Source organism: Ochlerotatus camptorhynchus, unplaced genomic scaffold (assembly GCF_037179485.1).
Source record: "Ochlerotatus camptorhynchus isolate MF236.1 unplaced genomic scaffold, CSIRO-AGI_Acam_v1.1 ptg000503l, whole genome shotgun sequence".
Classification (NCBI taxonomy): Eukaryota; Metazoa; Arthropoda; class Insecta; order Diptera; family Culicidae; genus Ochlerotatus; species Ochlerotatus camptorhynchus.
This window is the reverse complement of record NW_027040988.1, coordinates 6,640,423-6,660,000: the sequence shown is the minus strand read 5'-3', so window position 1 is coordinate 6,660,000 and position 19,578 is coordinate 6,640,423. Positions and strand designations below refer to the sequence as shown.

The window sequence follows — 19,578 nt, the reverse complement described above, 5'->3', positions numbered from 1 at the left end:
TTTACATACATTGCTCTTCCTCATTCCTCATTGTGTCGTATTCTTCATTGTGGTCACGTGATCCACCTTTAGCCACTGACTTGGTCCTGCTTGCTGCAGGACCAAGGACCAAGTGCCACGCCGTCCGAGGCGACAATGAGCAAAAGCATTTTTTACCATTTAAATGATCTTTATTTCTTGAGATTGTGTGGTTTACATGTATGATTTTTTTAAGTGACACAGATGCGTCTTTTCAACTTTAGTACATTTGAGATTTTAATTATTATTTACAGTTCCTAGTCCTATCAGGCCTATTTTAAAGTATGACTACCTTGGTGGGATTGGTTTGATTTTAATTGGAAAAAGGAGACTACTTATAACTACTATTTACAACTACAACTAACCTACAACTACTATGTACACCTAACCTACTATATACAAATTGCTTATCAAAGCATGTTCTGATAAATTACATTTTTGTGCAAATTTAGTCTTAATTTCGTTAATTTTGGAATCTATTTTGGCAATGCCTGCCTCTTCATGTAAATTTGTTATTCTAGTGTCGAAAGGACGATCAAGAACCATCCTCAGCACTCTATTCTGTTCTGAGCGACCTGGATTTTGTTCCTGTGAGTCTGTGCACATGATTCCCACACCGGAGCTGCGTAGAGGATCGCAGGTGCTACGATTTGTTTGTAGACGGCCAGTTTGTTCACCCTTGAGAGGCGGGATCTGCGGCAAATCAGCGGAAACAGACACCTAACCAAGGTAGAACACTTGACTACAGTTTTCTCTACATGCGAACGGAAGAGGAGCTTTTCATCGAACAACATCCCGAGATAGGTAACTTCGGTAGACCACTCAACCCTTATGCCATCCATGATTACAGTACAAGATGGAGCCGGTTTCAGTTTGGGCGATTGCCGATGGAGGAACATGATCGCTTGTGTTTTGGTGGCATTGATTTTGATTTTCCCCGTGGTGGCATAATCAGCAAAGGCGTTAAGGCATCGTTGAAGTTTGTTCGTTATTTCGAGAGGCATCCTTCCTTTGACGGCTATTGCGGTATCATCTGCGAACAGGAAAAACACGCAACCGTCACCGAGGGGAGGAATGTCGGAAGTATAAATGCTGTAAAGCAAGGGGCCCAGCAGACTGCCTTGCGGGACTCCTGCTGGGATGGAAAACGTGTCTGAAAGACAACCATTCAACGATACCTTAAACGACCTTTGCTGGAGGTAGTTACGGGTGATTTTAATAAGATGTAAAGGAAAGTTGAAGTTACAAAGCTTGTACACAAGTCCATCATGCCAAACATTGTCAAACGCCTTTTCAACGTCTAACAAGGCCATGGCTGTGGACTTGGATACAGCTTTGTTACTTCGGATGTTATTCAACACCCGTACTAGCTGATGATTGGTGGAGTGCCCCTTTCTGAATCCAAACTGTTCCGGAAGGAGAATGTTGCTTTCCTCGACAAACTTGAGCAAACGATTGAGAATGAGTTTCTCGAACAATTTGCTCAGCGCTGAAAGGAGGCTGATTGGTCTGTAGCTTGAAGACAATGTTGGATCCTTACCGGGTTTGCGGATCGGTATGATTTTTGCTACTTTCCAGATGCTTGGAAAGTAGTGCAGTTCCAAACATCTGTTGAAGATAGCGGTTAGAAGAGACTGCACTTTCATGCTGAGTCTCTTCAAGATCAAGTTGAATATATCGTCAAACCCGGGAGCCTTCATGTTCTTGGTGCATTTCAGCGCTGAGCAAATTTGTTGTACTGTAATCATATCCGCCGGAGGCACGACACAAGGGGAGGTATCTAGGTTTTGAACGCATTGCGCAACCTGATCATCGAGCGGACTTTGGATAGTCGAGCCAAGCAAATGCGATGAAGCTACATGCTCGCCGATCGCATTTGCTTTCTCCTGTGGGGTGATTAAAAGCCGATCGTCATCATTTTCGACTTTGAGAGGTGGAACGGGTTTGGGATGATTTTTCAGGACCTTGGCTACCTTCCAGAATGGTCTGGAGCGGTCATCCAGATACTGGACAACACGCCCGAAACTTTCATTTCGGAGTGAGTCCATTCTGGAAGCAATCTGCCTATTCAGATCGGCCATTTCACGTTTTTTGCCCAGATCTCCAATCCTCTGAAACTGGCGTCTACGAACATTTCTCAACCGAATCAGTAATTGGGTGTGGGAATCAATAGCAACAAACTTACCCCTCACAGGAACTTGTCGAACGTATGCCGACTTCAGTCACCACCGGTTGGTGGTCGGAGCTGAGATCGTTGTGCGCCTCCGGCTTGGATAGTCCGATGTTTGACAGGAAAAAGTCCAGCGTGGAGGGATTTCCCGCCGGAGAGATGAAAGTTGGTTCGTCCGGAAATTGCACAGTGTACAGACCATGTTGTGCGTGGTCGAACAATAGACATCCGTTCCGGTTCCTCTGGTAGTTCCTCCAAGCTTCATGGCGGGCGTTCAGGTCGCCCCCAACGATGAATCGGGAGCTAGTACGGGTGATGGCGGTCAGGTCCTTCTTGAATTGGATTCCTAATCCATTGCTTGCGGTACACTGGCGTGGGCAGTAAACAGCGATGAACCGGACGTTTCCAGTTGGTGATTCCACCTCCACACTAATGGCCTCGATGATAGAAGTGCGGATGTGGGGCAGAGTGCAAAACTTGATTCCCTTTCTGACGATGACCGCTACACCACCCCCCCTGGAGCTGGTGCGATCAAGCCGGATAATGTTGTGGTCAGGCAACCAGAAGCTGTCACCGGACTTTAGGTGGGTCTCGGTTAGAAGAACCACGTCGATGCTATGCTTGCGGAGGAAGTCGGCAAGCTCAATCTGTTTTGCTCTTACAGAGCAAGCATTCCAAGTAGCGATGGTTAGCGGTTTAGACACCATACTGGATGATGAACTTACCGAGCACTTGGATCTGTTCGGGCTTATTGCGGCACTTACGTAGAGCACCGGTCATGTTTACGAAAATTTCCATCAGTTCATCCGCTGAAAACAGATCAGGGTTGTTGTTTTGCGCTGGTGGTTGTCTCCAGAATCCAGGGGGGGATGGAGAGCTTTGGCCAGCAGAATCACCAGAAGTTGCTTGAGCGGAATGCACCCGCGAATTCGCTTGCCTTTGCTGAGGAGCACGAAGAGGCGGGAAATCCTCCGTCCGAAATGCCGGGACTTTGTCCTTCTTGCGTCCTGGTTGGTTGTTAGCTGCCACCTGTTTTCGGATGCGTTTGAAGTCCTCGCGTTTGGAGCACTGTCTGTTGGAACCTTGGTGAGCACCACCACAGTTGGCGCATTTTAACGCCACGGCTTCATCCGCAGGGCAGTCGGAAGTGGCGTGGTCTTGAGCGCAATTGCCGCAGCGTGGCTTAATGTTACAGTTGCGGGTGCCGTGTCCAAAGTTCAGACACCGTTGGCACTGAGTCACATCGCGATGGCCGCCACGGTATGGCTCCCACCGGACGATGATGCAATTGATGGAGCGGATGGCTTTCAGCGCGTTGAGCGTCACCGTTCCCTTCTGGAAGTGTACCAGGAAAAGGCAATCCGGATACGCCTTCACATTCTCGTCTCTTCTTGTCATCCGATAGACGGCCCTTGAGGCCAGCTTGTACCGGTCTCTGAATTCAGCTTCGATAAACTTCGGGTCGAAGTTTGGTAGGCCCCTAATGACGACCTTGAATGGCTTCTCACCGGGAATGTCATGAGTAAAGAATTCCACCTTGGAAGTCCTCAGGTGGGCGACGACTAAGTCATACTCCGCTTTGGTACGGAGCACCACCTTGGTGCCGACTCTGCCCAACTTGTATTCGGCTTTAATGCCCAGCGTCGCTAGATCTGCGATGAGCTCATTAAGATGGGCATTTTTCACTACCAATGGAGGTAGCTTCACTTTTGCCGCACTCGGGCCGGCAGAATTTTCGTTGTCGATGGTGTCGCCGAAATCACCGATGTCGCTGGCGTTCGTTGCTGTGACGTCATCACGTCCACTCGCACCATCGGACTGGCCTTGGTTTTTCTTCCTCTTCTTGGATCGCTTCACCGTGGCAGAGGTGGTATTTCCAACATCGGTGGAAAGAGTAGCGTACCTATTTGAAATAGGAACACTCGTGCTACACTCACCACTGTTCTTCTCCGCTTTCTCACGGAGCCTGCTCCGGAAGCGCTGTCTTCCCATCACACAATGCGACCGACACTACTGACGACGCGAATAAACGTTTGGAATAAATTATCGAACAACTCGACAGACCGAGCAAATACCGGAGTGTACTGCTTGATGAACAAGCAGAGAATGGTCCATGATGGTCTGAATGAGCAAAAGCACGACAGCAGCGCTCTTTTATACCCGCATAAACGCGAACCATAAATTAACCTTACCTAAAATGGTTCAAAATTGTTTATAATCCCTGCTAAACTCTAACTGAAATGGTTATGGAACTTTACATGAACGTTTAATGATAAAGTTTCAACCTTATGTATTATAATTTTTTGGAACTGGACCTTACAAATAATGGGTTGTTAAGAACCATTACCATTCCAAATTCTTGTTTTCTCCATACATTTTCAGAAAGAGAACTATATAAGAACGTTTTTACTTATGATTTGAGAACATTAATGGTAATGGTTATGGTAGTCAGTAAGGTCCATTAATGGTTTTGTATTATCGCTCAACTTTACGTGGAATATATCGTGAATTGGTAATCAGTAAATTACAGGCAACCAATTCGCGATATATTCCACATAAAGTTGATCGATGTTACCAAACCATTCGTGGACCTTACTGACTACCATAACCATTACCATTAAAGTTCTCAAACCATAAGTTAAAAGGTTCTAATATAGTTCTCTTTCCGAAAATGTATGGAGAAAACAAGAATTGGGAACGGTAATGGTTCTTAACAACCCATTATTTGTAAGGTCCAGTTCCAAAAAACCATAATACATAAGGTTGAAACTTTATCATTAAACGTTCATGTAAAGTTCCATAACCATTTCAGTTAAAGTTTAGCAGGGATTATAAACAATTTTTAACCATTTTAGGTAAGGTCAATTTATGCTTCGCGTTTATGCGGGTATCTTTTCAGGTTCAAGCAGAATGATTTGCAACCGCACCTGACAGGATTTCCCGCAGTTTTTTTTATGAATGGGGTGGGGCAGAAAGTTGCTTTTGTGCAGAATATGTAAAAAAGGATGCTAATATAATTGCATATATAGAGGTACCAGATATGTTTTACAGTCAGTTGTTGGTAATTCATCGAGTGTATGTCTCCTGTTAAGCAATTTTTTTTTTGAAAATGTTGGCTCTGCATGTAAAAAATTAATTGTTTATACATCATTGTGGTTTGCTTAAAATTTATTTCCCGGAAAAAAAAAATGATCGTCAAAGTCCATGTCTTTTTCGGGTTATGTTAAGGAAGCAGAGGGAGAGGTTGTTAAGGGGAAGGGGGTTTTACATGTACGTTTTTTCAAGTCTCATTCCTCATTGTGGTGGACACGGCGTGATCCACCTTTGGCAGCTGACTTGGTGCCACGCCGTCCGAAGCGGTAATGAGCAGAGGCAGGAGAGCTGTGCTGATTTATATCTTTACATCAATGGATGTAATTTTGTTCGCAAAATCGATGTACATCGTACAACGTTATATTACACAACCGATGGATTGACCTGGTTGCAGCAGTTTGGATGTAATATTCAACAACTTTTTTTTCTGTGTATCCAGCTTTCCGTGCACGGTAATGGCGGCCTGTTTGTATGAATAAATGTATCCTTCACTGTGCTATCTGGAGGTTCGGATTTTGACCTCTCCCTTTCCCTCTCCCAGGAATAGAAGAAAATGAAACAACATACGCCCTCCAGTTAGTGTCAAAAAGCACTGTGAAGGATACATTTATTCATACAAACAGGCCGCCATTACCGAGCATGGAAAGCTGGATACTCCGTATTCTATCGCTTCATGTTTTTCTACTCCCTCTGCAAGTTTCGTAGATGCATCCTGGTTTACCAGCTGAACAGCAGCGTGTAGTTTATTTGGATCCTGTCAACACCAAATTTTGAAATCGAGTTCCCAGCAAAATGATTTGTTGATAATAAAAAATCCCGGTATACAGTACACGGTAGCGAATAGTTATTTTTTAGAAATCAATATACAGTACTAAATCATAATAAAATGAGGATATAAAAGGGGGGGTTACACCCCTCACCATCCCTCTCCAAAGGGGGAGTTTGGTAAAGAGAGATGAAAAAAACCGATTTGTACCTTCCTTAAAAGTTGTCCTAGCTCGCTATCTACTTTCTATAAGCAATTTTCACACTGCCGTACTCTAACGGAACTATCAACTCTAGACTTTCATCTCCTCCATCTATCGTATAAAATTACCACTTTAGTCTGTTATTTGAAATTAACTTGAAATTAGTTCCTAATTCTTAAAACTCGTGATGGTGATTAAAAATTCAAACTTACGAATTACATTTCCAGCGTATGAAGCTGTGATATTACATCATGAGAAAAAGAGATCATGGCAATTTCTCTTCGTTTTTTCAGTGTTTCAATGTCAATCAACAAATTACTTTTCCATACATGGCACATTGATCACAGAATGCGTTTTTGCTTCATTCTAGAACCTGTCCTTATTGTCAGTTATAGGAAAAGTTCCACAGCGACAAGGAGCTGAACAACCACACTCACCTTATTCGAAACAACAACGGTGCAAATCTTAAGGCACCGACCAATGATCAACACATGTTAAATGACGTCATATCAGTGGGATTCATTCTACCTGTGTTGTGCCGGGCGATCGGATCAATTCACTAGGAGTCATCATCATCCGTGTTTCCTATACTAATAACGTCCCGATCTCGCGAGTCAGTCAGTAGCGAAGATCATCTCGGATCGATCGGTAGGGTCTTTGGTTGTTTGTCTCCTCCGTTTGGTTGTGTTCAGATTGCTAGTGTCATTCAATAGGTTGTCGAGTAGTGTCCAGTAACGATGAATCTAAAGACGTCCGTTTGTTTTGCCGGCGTTTTGGCAGTGCTAATCACCGTGGCGAATGCTGATGTGTCGCATGTCCGTAAGTAACTATATCGCACTTTTTTTTCGTTCTCTGTCGAATGGTTCGCAATCGCGATGATCGATCGCAGCCGGGTTAGATTTGCAGGGGTTTCCACAGAAGTTTGTGGGGATTAATGTGCAAAAAGCGAAGGTCAAGGCGCGGTAGAGTTTCGATTCTGGTTGTGTTTTTGTGGGTTTAGGTAAACAAAATGTTTAACGGTTTCTATGCGGAGTTCAGTTCCGGCATTGTTTTTTTTTTACTGGGGAGTTCAATTTAAGGGTAAAGGCGAGATTTTTTGTTATTTGTGTTAACATTTTACTGTGTCCATCCTATGTTTTGCATACTTTCGTCCGGAAGGCCTCTTAGTAAAATGACACACATTGTTGTGAAATGTAATGAAGACCAATTAAAAATTGTTTTTCTTAAGATATTAGTTTTTGAACTGAGTAAATTATATAAACGAGTATTATCCAAATTTAAAAGCAAACTATGTTGAAAGTTTAAATATATGGTTGCGAAATCATTTTTAAAATGAAGAACAAACTTTTCAGAAAACACAGAGGGCATTCTTGTATCTATTTTTTTTTGTGCGCAGAACAGGGTTACTGCACGGAAAAGTGAAAATGATTCTTCACGATTTTGCAATATTTGAAATCGACAATATGCCGAACGTTATGCACAAAGCGTATATTTAGTAATGAGGAAGTGGATTTTAGTCGACTGCTGGATCCAAAGGTCCACGGTTCGAGACTGGATGTGAGTTTTATTTGGTCATGATTGTTGTTTTCTCAAATGTTACGGAATGGAAGTTAATTTATTGAAAATTTTACCGCAGGTAATTTGAATACAAATGATTTGCATGTATGCACATCTGCATCGGGTAACTACCAGTTGAGCTTAAGTAGGACGTTGTGCTTTCTTGAGATATTGCTCGACAATCTTTTTGCTTCTTATTATATGTTGGCTTCACGGGGGGAATTGATAATCCTGTGTGACCTGATTTCACCTCGTTGCTCTTTTTGCGTATACAACTGGAACTGCTGGATGCCCCCAAAAGGAACCGATTAAAATTCTAGCCACGTTTATAATTTATGGGCGGCTTCATTTTCAGAGAAACAGGTTCCTCGACAGCGACAGCAGCAGCATCAGTTACAGGCTGTACATTAATAAATATGTCATTTGAGGATAGTACATTTGGAACCGCTCAGCCTGTTGCGGCTGTTTAATATATTGGACGTGTTTTGCTAATCAAAGCATGACATCAGTCGCTAGGTGATCACAGACTTGCCTTTACGGTGGATACGATCTGACGCGAAGCATATTGATTGAATGCTTTGTTGACATGGTTGTGTTTCGATTCTTGCATTTTGGAGAAAAACAGGAGTATTAGGAGCCAAATCAATAAGTTCAATGTACAATTTAATCATTGGTTCGGTTATAATTGTCTCGTTAAAACAGCTCAACTTACGGTCCTTATGATTATGGTCCTTCAAAGGCCTTGGCACGGTAAAGCTCTCAGTTACTTAATAACTGTGCACATGCTTCAACGAGCACCTGAGTGAACCTCAACCTGAGGTAGGTTTTAAAAACAAACGATCAAACTGACGTTTGTCACAAAACAAACAGACCCAATCTTGATACCCGATCCAGGTTGGAACTGAATAATAAACGAATTCGCTATTAGTTTAAAGTAGACACGTGCTGCCAAACCTTCTACATTTTGGTTGAATCCAGCATGTTTTCGATTTTGACGTTATTGTATAAGATTTGACGTTTTGGTTCAGAATTAATGTGAAAATTAACAGGTTGTTTAGATATTCTATTTTCAGTAGGGTACTTCATTTTTAAAAAGTGATAAATTTTTGATAGGCCACCCCTAGTTTGATTCAATACCCCAACAAATGAGTCTATGTCAAAAAAATGGTAAAGATTGATGAAGGTTTATAGCTCGTGTCAATGGATTGAAGTTTGTATGGAGATTTAGGTGAATTACTATGGGAAATTATTCAGTTTCACTTGCATTGCTCTTACTTTGGTCGTAGCTGTTAAAACGATGAAAACAATTAATATGGTGTTGTCATGCCAATGATTATAAACCTGTTATTATTGTGCTGAAATTGGTGCTACTGTGATTTTTCAAATTCTTCCATAGTAATTCCCATACAAATTTCAACCAATTTCAACCCCCAAGATCCAGCCAAGATACACATTATTCCAGAAATATTCCAGATTCCACCGGGCAAGTAAAATAATCTGGACTTAAACATTAACATATCAAGCAACATCTCAAATCACATGAGAATCCGAAGAAAAGAACGACGCATGGCAGTTACATCGACAGCGCAGAACCAAACTGCCCCCCCTGTATACGTTTCGAATTCCCCCGCGAAATGGCCAGAGTCTCAAACCAAAACGCATACAAACCAAAACACATCAAATTACAGAAAAAAAAAATTCATATTGTTTGATCAAATAAACAACCTTAGAACTGATTTCGATACTGTTTAGAAAAGATATGATGGTGTTTTGAGTAGCTAATTTCGAATGGGGTTGTCTATAACATGTCACAAAAATCAACGCAATATTAATGTTTAATTTATGTGACCTTCCTTTTTTTTACTTGATTTATTTTCCGTCGATCTTGTTTTCCATACTACAGACGCTAGGTGCAGGAGGACTTAATATTACACGAACGAACGCTGGCCCAGCCGGCGCCGGTGGTGTAGTGGTAAGCGTGACTGCTTTCTAACACCCCAATGGGTCTGGGTTCAATCCCAGCCGAGGTCGGTGGGATTTTTCTGAAGCATAAAAGGGAAGGGAAGTAAAGCCGTTGGTCCCGGCCCATGTGTGTTGAATGGGTGCGATATCCTACGCAGGTGTGGAAGCTGCCTTCCTGCACATTCGATTGCCGTCAATGGATGGCAATCGATGTCCGTCGTACTTTCGAACTTTTCAGTCTCTCAGACATGTTTGTTTGTTTGTTTACGTCTCATCCTTTATGTCAAAGATGGATTCCCTCACGTGAAAGATTAGGTATTTCTATGTGTGTAGGGTGGCCCGTAACGTGGGTAGATCACCTTTTCGTGGTACGTTCTAAGATCTAAGATCGTAAGATCTACCACCGATTCCTAGTCCTACTTCAAACTAGGGGAACAGGATTTTTCAGTAATCCAAGGAACACATCTTAGTCCTTGTTACTTTTTATGCCTTTTTGATAGTGACAACCCGCATAAACAATAACCATAAGAAGCGCCTAACCACCAATTCGGGATATCATCCCAAATTTATGTGGTATGGTTGTAACATCTATGATATCGTTAGTGTATGGTACCCGTTTATTAGGGAAGACTCGGCTTTGTCTACCGAGGAAAAAAATGAGTTAGTTGTCTTCATCTATGTGATTCCTAATCTTCTATTCGTTGTTCCCTAGTTTGAAGTTGTTAAGACTAGGGTTCTGATGCATGGTCATTATCGGTGTCATACCTTAATTTTGTTGCTAAGGAATGCAAGAGTGGCAACTGTAAAAAAATCGAATACCTCATCATTTCTCAATAGTGATGGAGTAATACGACATGCACTAAACTAAGGACACGGGATATACTACATACTTAGAAATTACTATTTTTACACGAGACGTAATTCAGCTTTGACGTAAATCATGGAACGTGAACAATCATGGCATGTAAAATTGAGTGTCCTGAAACTGAAACATATGCAACTCGACGAAAAGTGCGTTTGATTGAATTGATTTTCTCGTACTTTTCAACTGATTCTTATGTCAAAAGGGCCGCTTGCATGTGTCGGTCTCAGGGCACTGAAATTTACATGTCTTTTTCGTAGTGTGTACAATAGATCAAGTAAGCGACCAGTAAGCAGTAGTGTTAGGTCCCAAACAGAGGAAAAAAAAATGTGTGTAGGGTAAAATTTCCCCTATCTGGTGCTAGTGTTAAGAAATGTGGGCGAGCTACCAGTTAAGCCAAATTGACGATCAAATGCATGTTCACAAAAGCTGATACGTCCCTTCGAAAAAGTAATGTTTAATTTATTGATCGACTAATACAAACTTCAACGTTCTAAAGCTATATATAGCATATTTATTCAAATAAATGTTTGACACCTTTAATGCCGTGCTTATTCTGCGTATGCGTACATGTTTAAATCTGAAATCAGAAGTTTCGAAACGACTGTTTGTATTACTTTTATTTTAGGACTACTGAATTCAAGCGCAACATGTGAACATACACACTTAAAAATGTCTACTTTTACACGAGACGTAATTCATATTGGACGTAAATCATGGAACGTAAACAAACATTTCGTGTAAAATTAAGAATTATCAAACCGAAACATATGCAACTCGACGAAGAGAACGTTTGATTGATTTCTTATTTCTTTCCACTGATTCTTATGTCAAAAGGGCCGCTTACTTGTGTCGGTCTCAGGGAACCGAAATTTACACGATTTTTTCGTAGTGTGTAGTCAATCAGCCATCCAGAATTTTAAGAGCGCTTATGGCCGCCACAATCTGACTGAGTTTTTTTTTTTTTTAATGCGTTTATTTTTCCAGGCTCTTTTGCCGTAGCTTTGCGGAGCCGATATTCATCGTTTGGGTACAAAATTACTTAAAACTAACGTTAGTAAAGCGGGGGCCGATTACTCGCGGCTTTCTCGAGGTTAGGGGTAACAAATTGTAACAAACGGGTGGCAGGGTAGGGATTGAGAACACAAGGTTTTTTAGAGCAATGTGCTCTTGATCTAGAACTAAGCGACATACTGGAGAAAAAGACAAACATGGGGGTACACCGATGGAGACCTAGCAACTTGAGAGAACACAAGGTGACACTAACTACTAAATCCTCAGATCGATCCGTTTTAAAAACACATACATTTAATTAAAATATTCGAGATCTCGGCTCGCCAAGATGTCTCTAACGGGCCGCATAGGTTGTTTTCCTCGGGCCCTGAGGGATGCGGATAACTCGGATCTAGCAACACAATGCATCTCGGATCTAGCATGACCAAAGCACGTGGTCGATATCGTGATAACCACGACTGAGTTTTTGGTAGGGAACATATGATTTGACGTTTGGGTTGTGTCGTTTGACGTGTAAACGTTCAAATTTGAACGTTTACATGTCAAACGACACAAGCCAAACTTCAAATCTTATGTTCTCTACCAGAAACTCAGCCAGATTGTGGTGGCCATAAGCGATCGTAAAATACTGGATATGTAAACAATGAACGTCGATTTTTCACGGATTAAAACTCATTCAGGTAAACCGATAAACAAAATTTACTTTACCAGATGCTACTCAGCAAAAAAAAATGTAATATCGATCAACGTAATTCAAGCTGATGTATGAAATAATGATGTAATAGCAAAAAGCAGATACAATATTACATCAATAGACTTCCACAGTTATTAATTAAAAGCTTTCGATGCCTGTACCATTTTTGCATTAGTATAATTGTGTGGCAAGTACAATCATACTCTATGCCCAGGGAAGTCGAGAAATTTTCCAACCCAAAAAATTCCTAGACCAAACCGGGAATCGAACCCAGCCACCTCCAGCATGGTCTTGCTTTGTAGCTGTGTCTTTACCGACTGAGCTAAGGGAGGCCACAACCAGCGTTGCCAGATATTTCGATTTATCGGTATTTATATCGATTTTCGAACTTGCTAGATTTTTTAGATTTTATACCGATTTATAACGATTTTTTCAAGTAATCAAAATGATTATTGACTGCCCCCGTTGCACTTTCAGAGGAAACTATTATGAGAAACTTCTATCCTTTTGAATATCTCAAACTTTTTTAGCCTGTTAAAAACATTATTCATCTTATGCTTGTCTACTCTTTCGACTGATGTTTCCATTTCCTCGCCGTTTTTTACTACCAGGAGTCGAGAAACAGCTGATGGCTCATTCCGGTATATTCAGGGAATACGGGAAATACTTTAAATGTCCATTTTTAACTTCCTGAATTGTCAAAAATGTCTATTATTGAAGTTCCTGACGTTTATTTAATCGTCCCTTGGAAGGATCCTTTAACTTTGCTACAAGTTCTCCGGTAGCGGTTGAGCAGAACTACCATGGGGCGGACTAAGACTCAAACACTAAGGCCAATTGCACCAACAAATCTTCAAAGGTACACAAATTATCATTTTATAGCTTGTATTTTCTGCCCCCCCCCCATTGGTCCCTTACATTGTGTACATTTATGCTCTCATTGTGCCTACCACCTATGCGGCCTACTGCATGTTCTTTCCAACTAGTCCAATCTGTCTAGCTTAACTTTATTACTCACGGTACCGTGGACGTGACCTATCGGACTGCCGACTTCTTCACGAGCTCTTCCCGTTTGTACGCTCTGCGCTCGTCAGCGCACCTCCTACGCACTACCTACTCGCTCGCCGACACCACCAATTGCGACCAATGCAGGCTGTTCGCAGCGCGTTAGGTGGTGTCCTCCAAGCTCTCGAGCTTTGACTGCGTTTCGCTGAACGCTGTTCCACACGCATGGAGACCGTTCGTGTCCGCCCAAAGCCGCTCACTCCTTGAACGGTGCTGGTGCTTTGCAGAGGGAAGTGCATGAAGCAAAAAACTTGAACGAGAAACCAAAAAAACGACTCTGAAGGGTAACAACCGTTGCCATCAGTCAACCAAAAAGGGTACAAAGTAAATTACCCGTCGTGCGGTCGTTTCCTCCTGATATCGGTCCTGGTTGAGTGGACTTGCTTCCAGCTTGCTATCGGTTGGCCACTGAATAGCGGGGGCGTTCTGAAGCGCGCCAACGAATCCTCGGGATCACGCTTCCGATCGGTATCGCCTGCCCTAACGGCGTTTATCGTGCTGGTTATGATTAACGGGTTGCCGGTTGCTCTCGTATCCGCATCTGCAATGGCAAAACTACTTCCAACGGCTCGTTTGCTCTCGGCCAAATGGTTTCCATCGGTACCGCCTGCCCTGATATCGTTTGTCGTGCCGGTTCTGATTAACGAGTTGCCAGTTCCACTGCAACAGCAAGGCAACTTCTCGCCGCACGTTTGTTGTTGGCCAACGTTGTTGAGTAACGTCAGCGTTCTGCCTTGTGCCAGCAGATACTCGGGAACCCAGCCTCCGACCGGTGCTGCCCGCCCTGATGGCGTTTATAGCTGATGGTTACCCTACCGGTGACTAATTGGTTGCCGGCTTGCAATGGAAAAACGACTTCCTCGTCCAGTCATGCGTAGTAGCGTAGTAGCCGACCAACGAGTTGCCGCTTATTGCGAAGGCAATCTCTTTCGTGGCACAAACTCCACCGGTACACCGGGACTCCAGAGGTTTTTTCACTGTCCACCACCGCGTTACGGGGAAATTTAACAAATCCGTGTAGAAATGCACGGGGAAATTTAACTCCAAATCACCGCCTCGTTTGCCGATTTTCTGGCCAGATCCCAACACTCCAGATAACGATGCCGATATTCGGCCACTGCCCATGCCGAGGCAAAGAACAAGAAACGTGAGCTTCGATTAGTTCTTCACTACGGTCGGTGACGCCGAACCAACTTTCCGAAAACTGCAATGGCCAATGAAACCGGAATCGTGCGAGCTGCTGCTGAAATTTTTCCTACCGGGCGGTATCGCTGTGTGCGTGCCTTTCGCACGTCGTTGTTCGCCGGGCTGCTTCGCATCGTCGCTTGCGCGTTTTGAATTGTCGGTTGGCGGAGCGAGGGTTGCTGCATTTATTTGCTTAAATGCTAATGATGACATACTCCAGTTAGGTTCCGGTAACAAAATACATGTAAAACTAACTACATCGTAGCAACTTTCCCGTGGATTTTTTCCCACCTTACCCCGTAAATTATTTTCCGATTTCGCCCCCTGCAAGCTTCTTCTGGCTTTGCTAGAAAGGTTATTCTGTCCTGTGAGAATTTGATTGCGGTTCCAATAGCTTCAGGGAAACTACAGATACTTTTAAGAGGCTCTGAAACATCAGAACAATCCAGACTGTTGGGTAAGTTTAAAGATCTTCAAGGACAAGTTCCGATACGACGGTTTCATTAACTTCTGTTAAAATTTGAGATCCCGGGAATTTCAGGAAAGACCAGAGAACTCCAGGGAACTTAAGGAAACATCAGAAATATTTGGGAAAACTTTTTTACTATCTAGTTAGAAGCGCTGAGAACATCAGGTCAGAAAAATTAATTTCAAGGAAGTTGTATAAACGTTAGAAAATTCTGAGAGCTTCTAAAAATTAAAAAAATAAAACCAGAAAGATCAGAGCCCGTCAATGCTGATGTTCAATTAATTTAAAAAAAAAAACTATAAGGGACAGCCCTATGGGGTTGTACGCAATGGTGGCGTAGGACTACGTGGTCTTATATAATAAATGTAATTTGTTAATTGCATTTAATTGTGTTTTGTGTAGGAATAGGAATTTAAGCGGGATTCTCGCTGTGTATACCCTTTATGACTATGATTGCCCCGTAAAGAATCTTTTGATATGAATTCTACTTGGAACATGTTCAGAAATTTAACTCTTTTGGAAAATCTTGGTGACCCTGAAAAAAGCCGATGGTAGGTACAGGCTTAAACCGTTTGGAAAATGATAATGACGCATAGGCAGCTGGATCAGCAAATCTCATATTGTTCGGTTCAATGATTGGGCACTCGCAAGAGTCTCGGCCCGTCTGCTGCTGGACAGGGGTTGAACTGGTGTCTGCGACAGGTTGGAAGGCCGCAGAATATCATTGTCCACCCAGCTAAAACTCCTCCCCTTTTTAGTTTTTCTCGTTAAACTCCTTCTTTCAACAAGGTGGTAACTCTTAGCCTTTAGCAGAAAGGCGCTTAACTCTTTTTTCGGCGAATTATGATCCTGTTTCACGTCATCGTTCTTCTCTATGCCTGTGCAGATAAATTTGTACTTTTAATTATTTTCTCTACTGCTCTAAATCAAACGAGTAGAAATAAGAAGGTATGCCGATTACGCGCTCGAATAATTGTAAATTCGATAAATATTTAAATCGATAACAGCTAGAAAAATCTCCACGATTTATCCGTAATCTAATCATTGAACTTTTAGGCATCGCTAAAAAATAGTGTAATTTAATTTTTTTTGTGGTCCTTAAAAAATTTGAAACAGCAGAATTGCAACCAGCAAGTGTAACCCAAGAACCAAAACCGGTGCGATGTTAGTTTTCATTGCTATGACGACGACTGAATTAAGGGGATTAGAAGCAGTGGGGTGAAAGCCAATTCTCTTCATCGATTTCCTCTTTTGATGACCATGGCTTCACTAACCTATTTCGCACTATTTTTGCTATGCTCTTCTAGCATCCAGAACAACAAACGTATCAATGAATGTGTTTGCCGTCGAGTTATTAACGAAACAGAAAGTTTATGAAGAGAATAGATCAAAATCACTTGCACACCTGCTTCCATGTTTGGTTACAAGATTACAACTCAGGAGAGCATTTTGTGTGGTCGTTGGGGCGTGTGGTTCTGAATATGGCGATTCAGAGGTTGAAACAGTTGACGTTTTTTACTACACTCGCTTCGTTGTCGTGCGCGACAGTCTGTTTGTATTCGAACACTCATGCTTTACCGTCGTCTCTCTCACACAACACGAGCGGTAGAATAACATTCGAGCTAAAAGAAAATTATCAAAATAGCTATCATATGACATGTGTGATTTCGTTGTAATTCCTCAATTTGGTGTAAATTAAACCATTTCTGAACAGAAATATTATTACTAGAACATCATTGCTTGTTATTTTCAGAATTCACACAATCACACCATCAGCAGCTCTTATTATGAGAAAAACTAAAATACATACATTCGTGACGGTCTTCGGCGACAGTGTCGTATGACAGAGCCTGTCATACGACATTTTAGTTTGGTACTGTACTATGATAGCTTGTGTTGCAAGTGTCGGAGGCAAAGGCAGTCAATTATCACAGAAAATGTGTCGACTACCGTGACCGCTTACAAGACTGATGGCGATAAGTGTGCAAAATGTAACGCAATTGCATCCTCTCTATTCGCACACCCTCGAAGATCCGAGGCAAATGCCACTTCGACTTCTTTGGTCTACTAACGACTCTCTGACGACTGTGCTGGGGAGCAGCATATACATGTAGGTAATTGGTGGATTTGATAGTTAATTCGACGCTTTTGGAAAATGCTTGACATTTACCACGTTTTCAATAAATTCTTGTTAAAAATTGAACATTGCTATCGATGCGTAGAAATATTTCTGGTCGATTGGTGATAAAACTATTGAAATTGGTCCAGGGGAAACTGAGTTATTAACGTTCAAAATCTTTCATAATTTGGTTACATGTTCCACTTTCGGTTTTCACAAAGTGTACCCCCATATAGAAATCACAGACGTAGACCTACGTCAAAAAATGTGAAAGCACTAAAGAAGTTTCGAATTATTCAAGAATGTTACCGAAAATCCGGTTTTAAAAGAAAAAAAGTCGGATTCTTTCTGGTACTTCGGTTTGAGCGGAAAGGGCCTATACAGTTTTGTTTCCAAAAAATGATAGGCCCTTTCTAAATGTTACGCGAGAAATGACAACCCTAACCACCATCAGAAAGGGGTCTGATTCCCCAACAAGATGGTTTGAGTGGGTGTGCTAGGAGTTTCGACATACAGTCAACTCTCCACAACTAGATGTCCACTAACTCGATATAGAGTTATAGAACCATAGTAAAAATTAATTTCATGGCTACTGTATTCTATATCTCGATAATTTTATAATTTGCTGGTCCCTTGAATATATAATTGTAGAGAATTCACTGTATTAGCGTTTAAATCTTTGTTTACAAAAGCAGATACTTGCAATATTTGAATGAATCCGATGCAGCTGAGTTGGAAAAGGTGTTTCCCGTTTACTTATCCAATATTTCTATAACCTGCATTAATCCGTAATTAGCCACTAATCGAAAGGGGTCCACTGAACGCTAATTTGCCCTATTAGTAAAAGTTAGAGTCAGGTAGAATGTGGAGTCAGTGTCAACGGAAAGTTATGACTTGAACCTTAACTTGAACGTTCTAAATTCACTTTCTGCAAAGTTTTCAACTTCAAGTAGTTATTAGTTGTTTCTCGCGCTAGCTGACCGGTATGTTTATCTAATAGCGTTTAATAATGGTGGTACATTGAATCAAAGGAGCGGTCACGTGATAAGCATCTTTCCCACGTCTTTACTGTTAGTTGTGTGCATATCGTTTGAATTAAATAGACAGCTCCGAGAATGGAAACTGATTAAATTTCATTCGTCTCATCCACAGTGGAGAACCCGGTGACCGAGGTGTGTCTGCGATGCATCTGCGACGCGTCCAGCGGATGCGACCCGACGGTGCGTTGTACCGGCGAGGTGTGTGGAATGTTCCGGATCACGTGGGCGTACTGGTCCGATGCGGGAAAACCAGTTCTGCAGGGTGATGTTCCTGAATCACAGGGTGGTAAGTGTTTACGTGCACCAACGCAGGAAAGCCGCAGCATCAGCAGCTGCTGCTGATTGTAATTATAGGGCACATAAATAAGCTCGAACATGAGTAGATAGGTGGAACCTTCCGAACGGGATAAAATGGTTTATGCCTCGTCATAAATGCCATCGGCCGTATAAGCGGCATGATAAATGTAGCTTATGGAACGTTAACTATCGGCTCGAAATGGGCCATAATTATCAATGTGCTAAGTACTCTTTCGTTGGATATAAATCTGAACGCAAACAATATTATCCTTTTTGGTCAAGGCACCGCGGTCGATGACAATTATAGGTTTATCGGATGAGAGTAATTAAATTCTGTACTTCTTGGACAGTATGGAAGTAAATGTCACGGAGTACGTAGGCTCACTACTGCTTAAGATGTAGCTCATGAAATGTTCAATTTCTCTTCCACAGCATATGGAAACTGTGCCAACGATCCCCAGTGTGCAGCTAGCACCGTCCAAGGGTACATGAGGAAGTTCGGACAGGTAAGAAAGCAGATACGTAGGAATGCTATTTTATAGCTTCTCCTGCTCACATTAAATATAGTATATGATCGCCCTTGACCGAGCGCAACACAAACACAAAGGTCTCGTTCCCGAACCAGTTTTTGAGTCATTCCGTGGCAGCTTGTAATACCAATGGATAGTTTCAGCTGCCATTTGTAGTTCAATGAACCTCTTAAAAGCTTAACGTTGTGTGGGATATTCCATTTGATTAATCTCATTTTCCATTACCCATTCCTATAGGACTGCAATGGAGATGGAATCATTGACTGTTTGGACCACGCCGCTATCCACAAGCTGGGAGGGTACGGATGCAAGAATCCAGTCCCAGTGGTCTATCAGAGCAAGATCGATCAATGTATTCACCATGCAGCCGGAACTCAACTCTAAAATACGACGATACCACGCTTCGGCCGCCAATCAACCGTGTATGTTCTTATCTCTAATCTCCTCTACATGACGAACGACGCGACGTCTCACTGGAATCTTGAAGGCGTTGTTAATTTATTATTTAATTTAAATAAAAAAGATCTATATATCT

The 19,578-nt window shown here is 42.1% G+C and overlaps 1 protein-coding gene across 1 annotated transcript; it reads left to right on the top strand.

Moving 5' to 3' along the window:
- Window positions 1-6,856: 6,856 nt before the first annotated feature.
- On the top strand, window positions 6,857-19,559 carry LOC135712829 (lysozyme-like). The gene is made up of 4 exons (XM_065235894.1): window positions 6,857-7,068; window positions 18,329-18,502; window positions 18,946-19,019; window positions 19,281-19,559. The coding sequence occupies exons 1-4, from the start codon at window positions 6,987-6,989 to the stop codon at window positions 19,425-19,427; spliced, it is 477 nt and encodes a 158-aa protein (XP_065091966.1). The 5' UTR covers window positions 6,857-6,986; the 3' UTR covers window positions 19,428-19,559.
- Window positions 19,560-19,578: the final 19 nt, after the last annotated feature.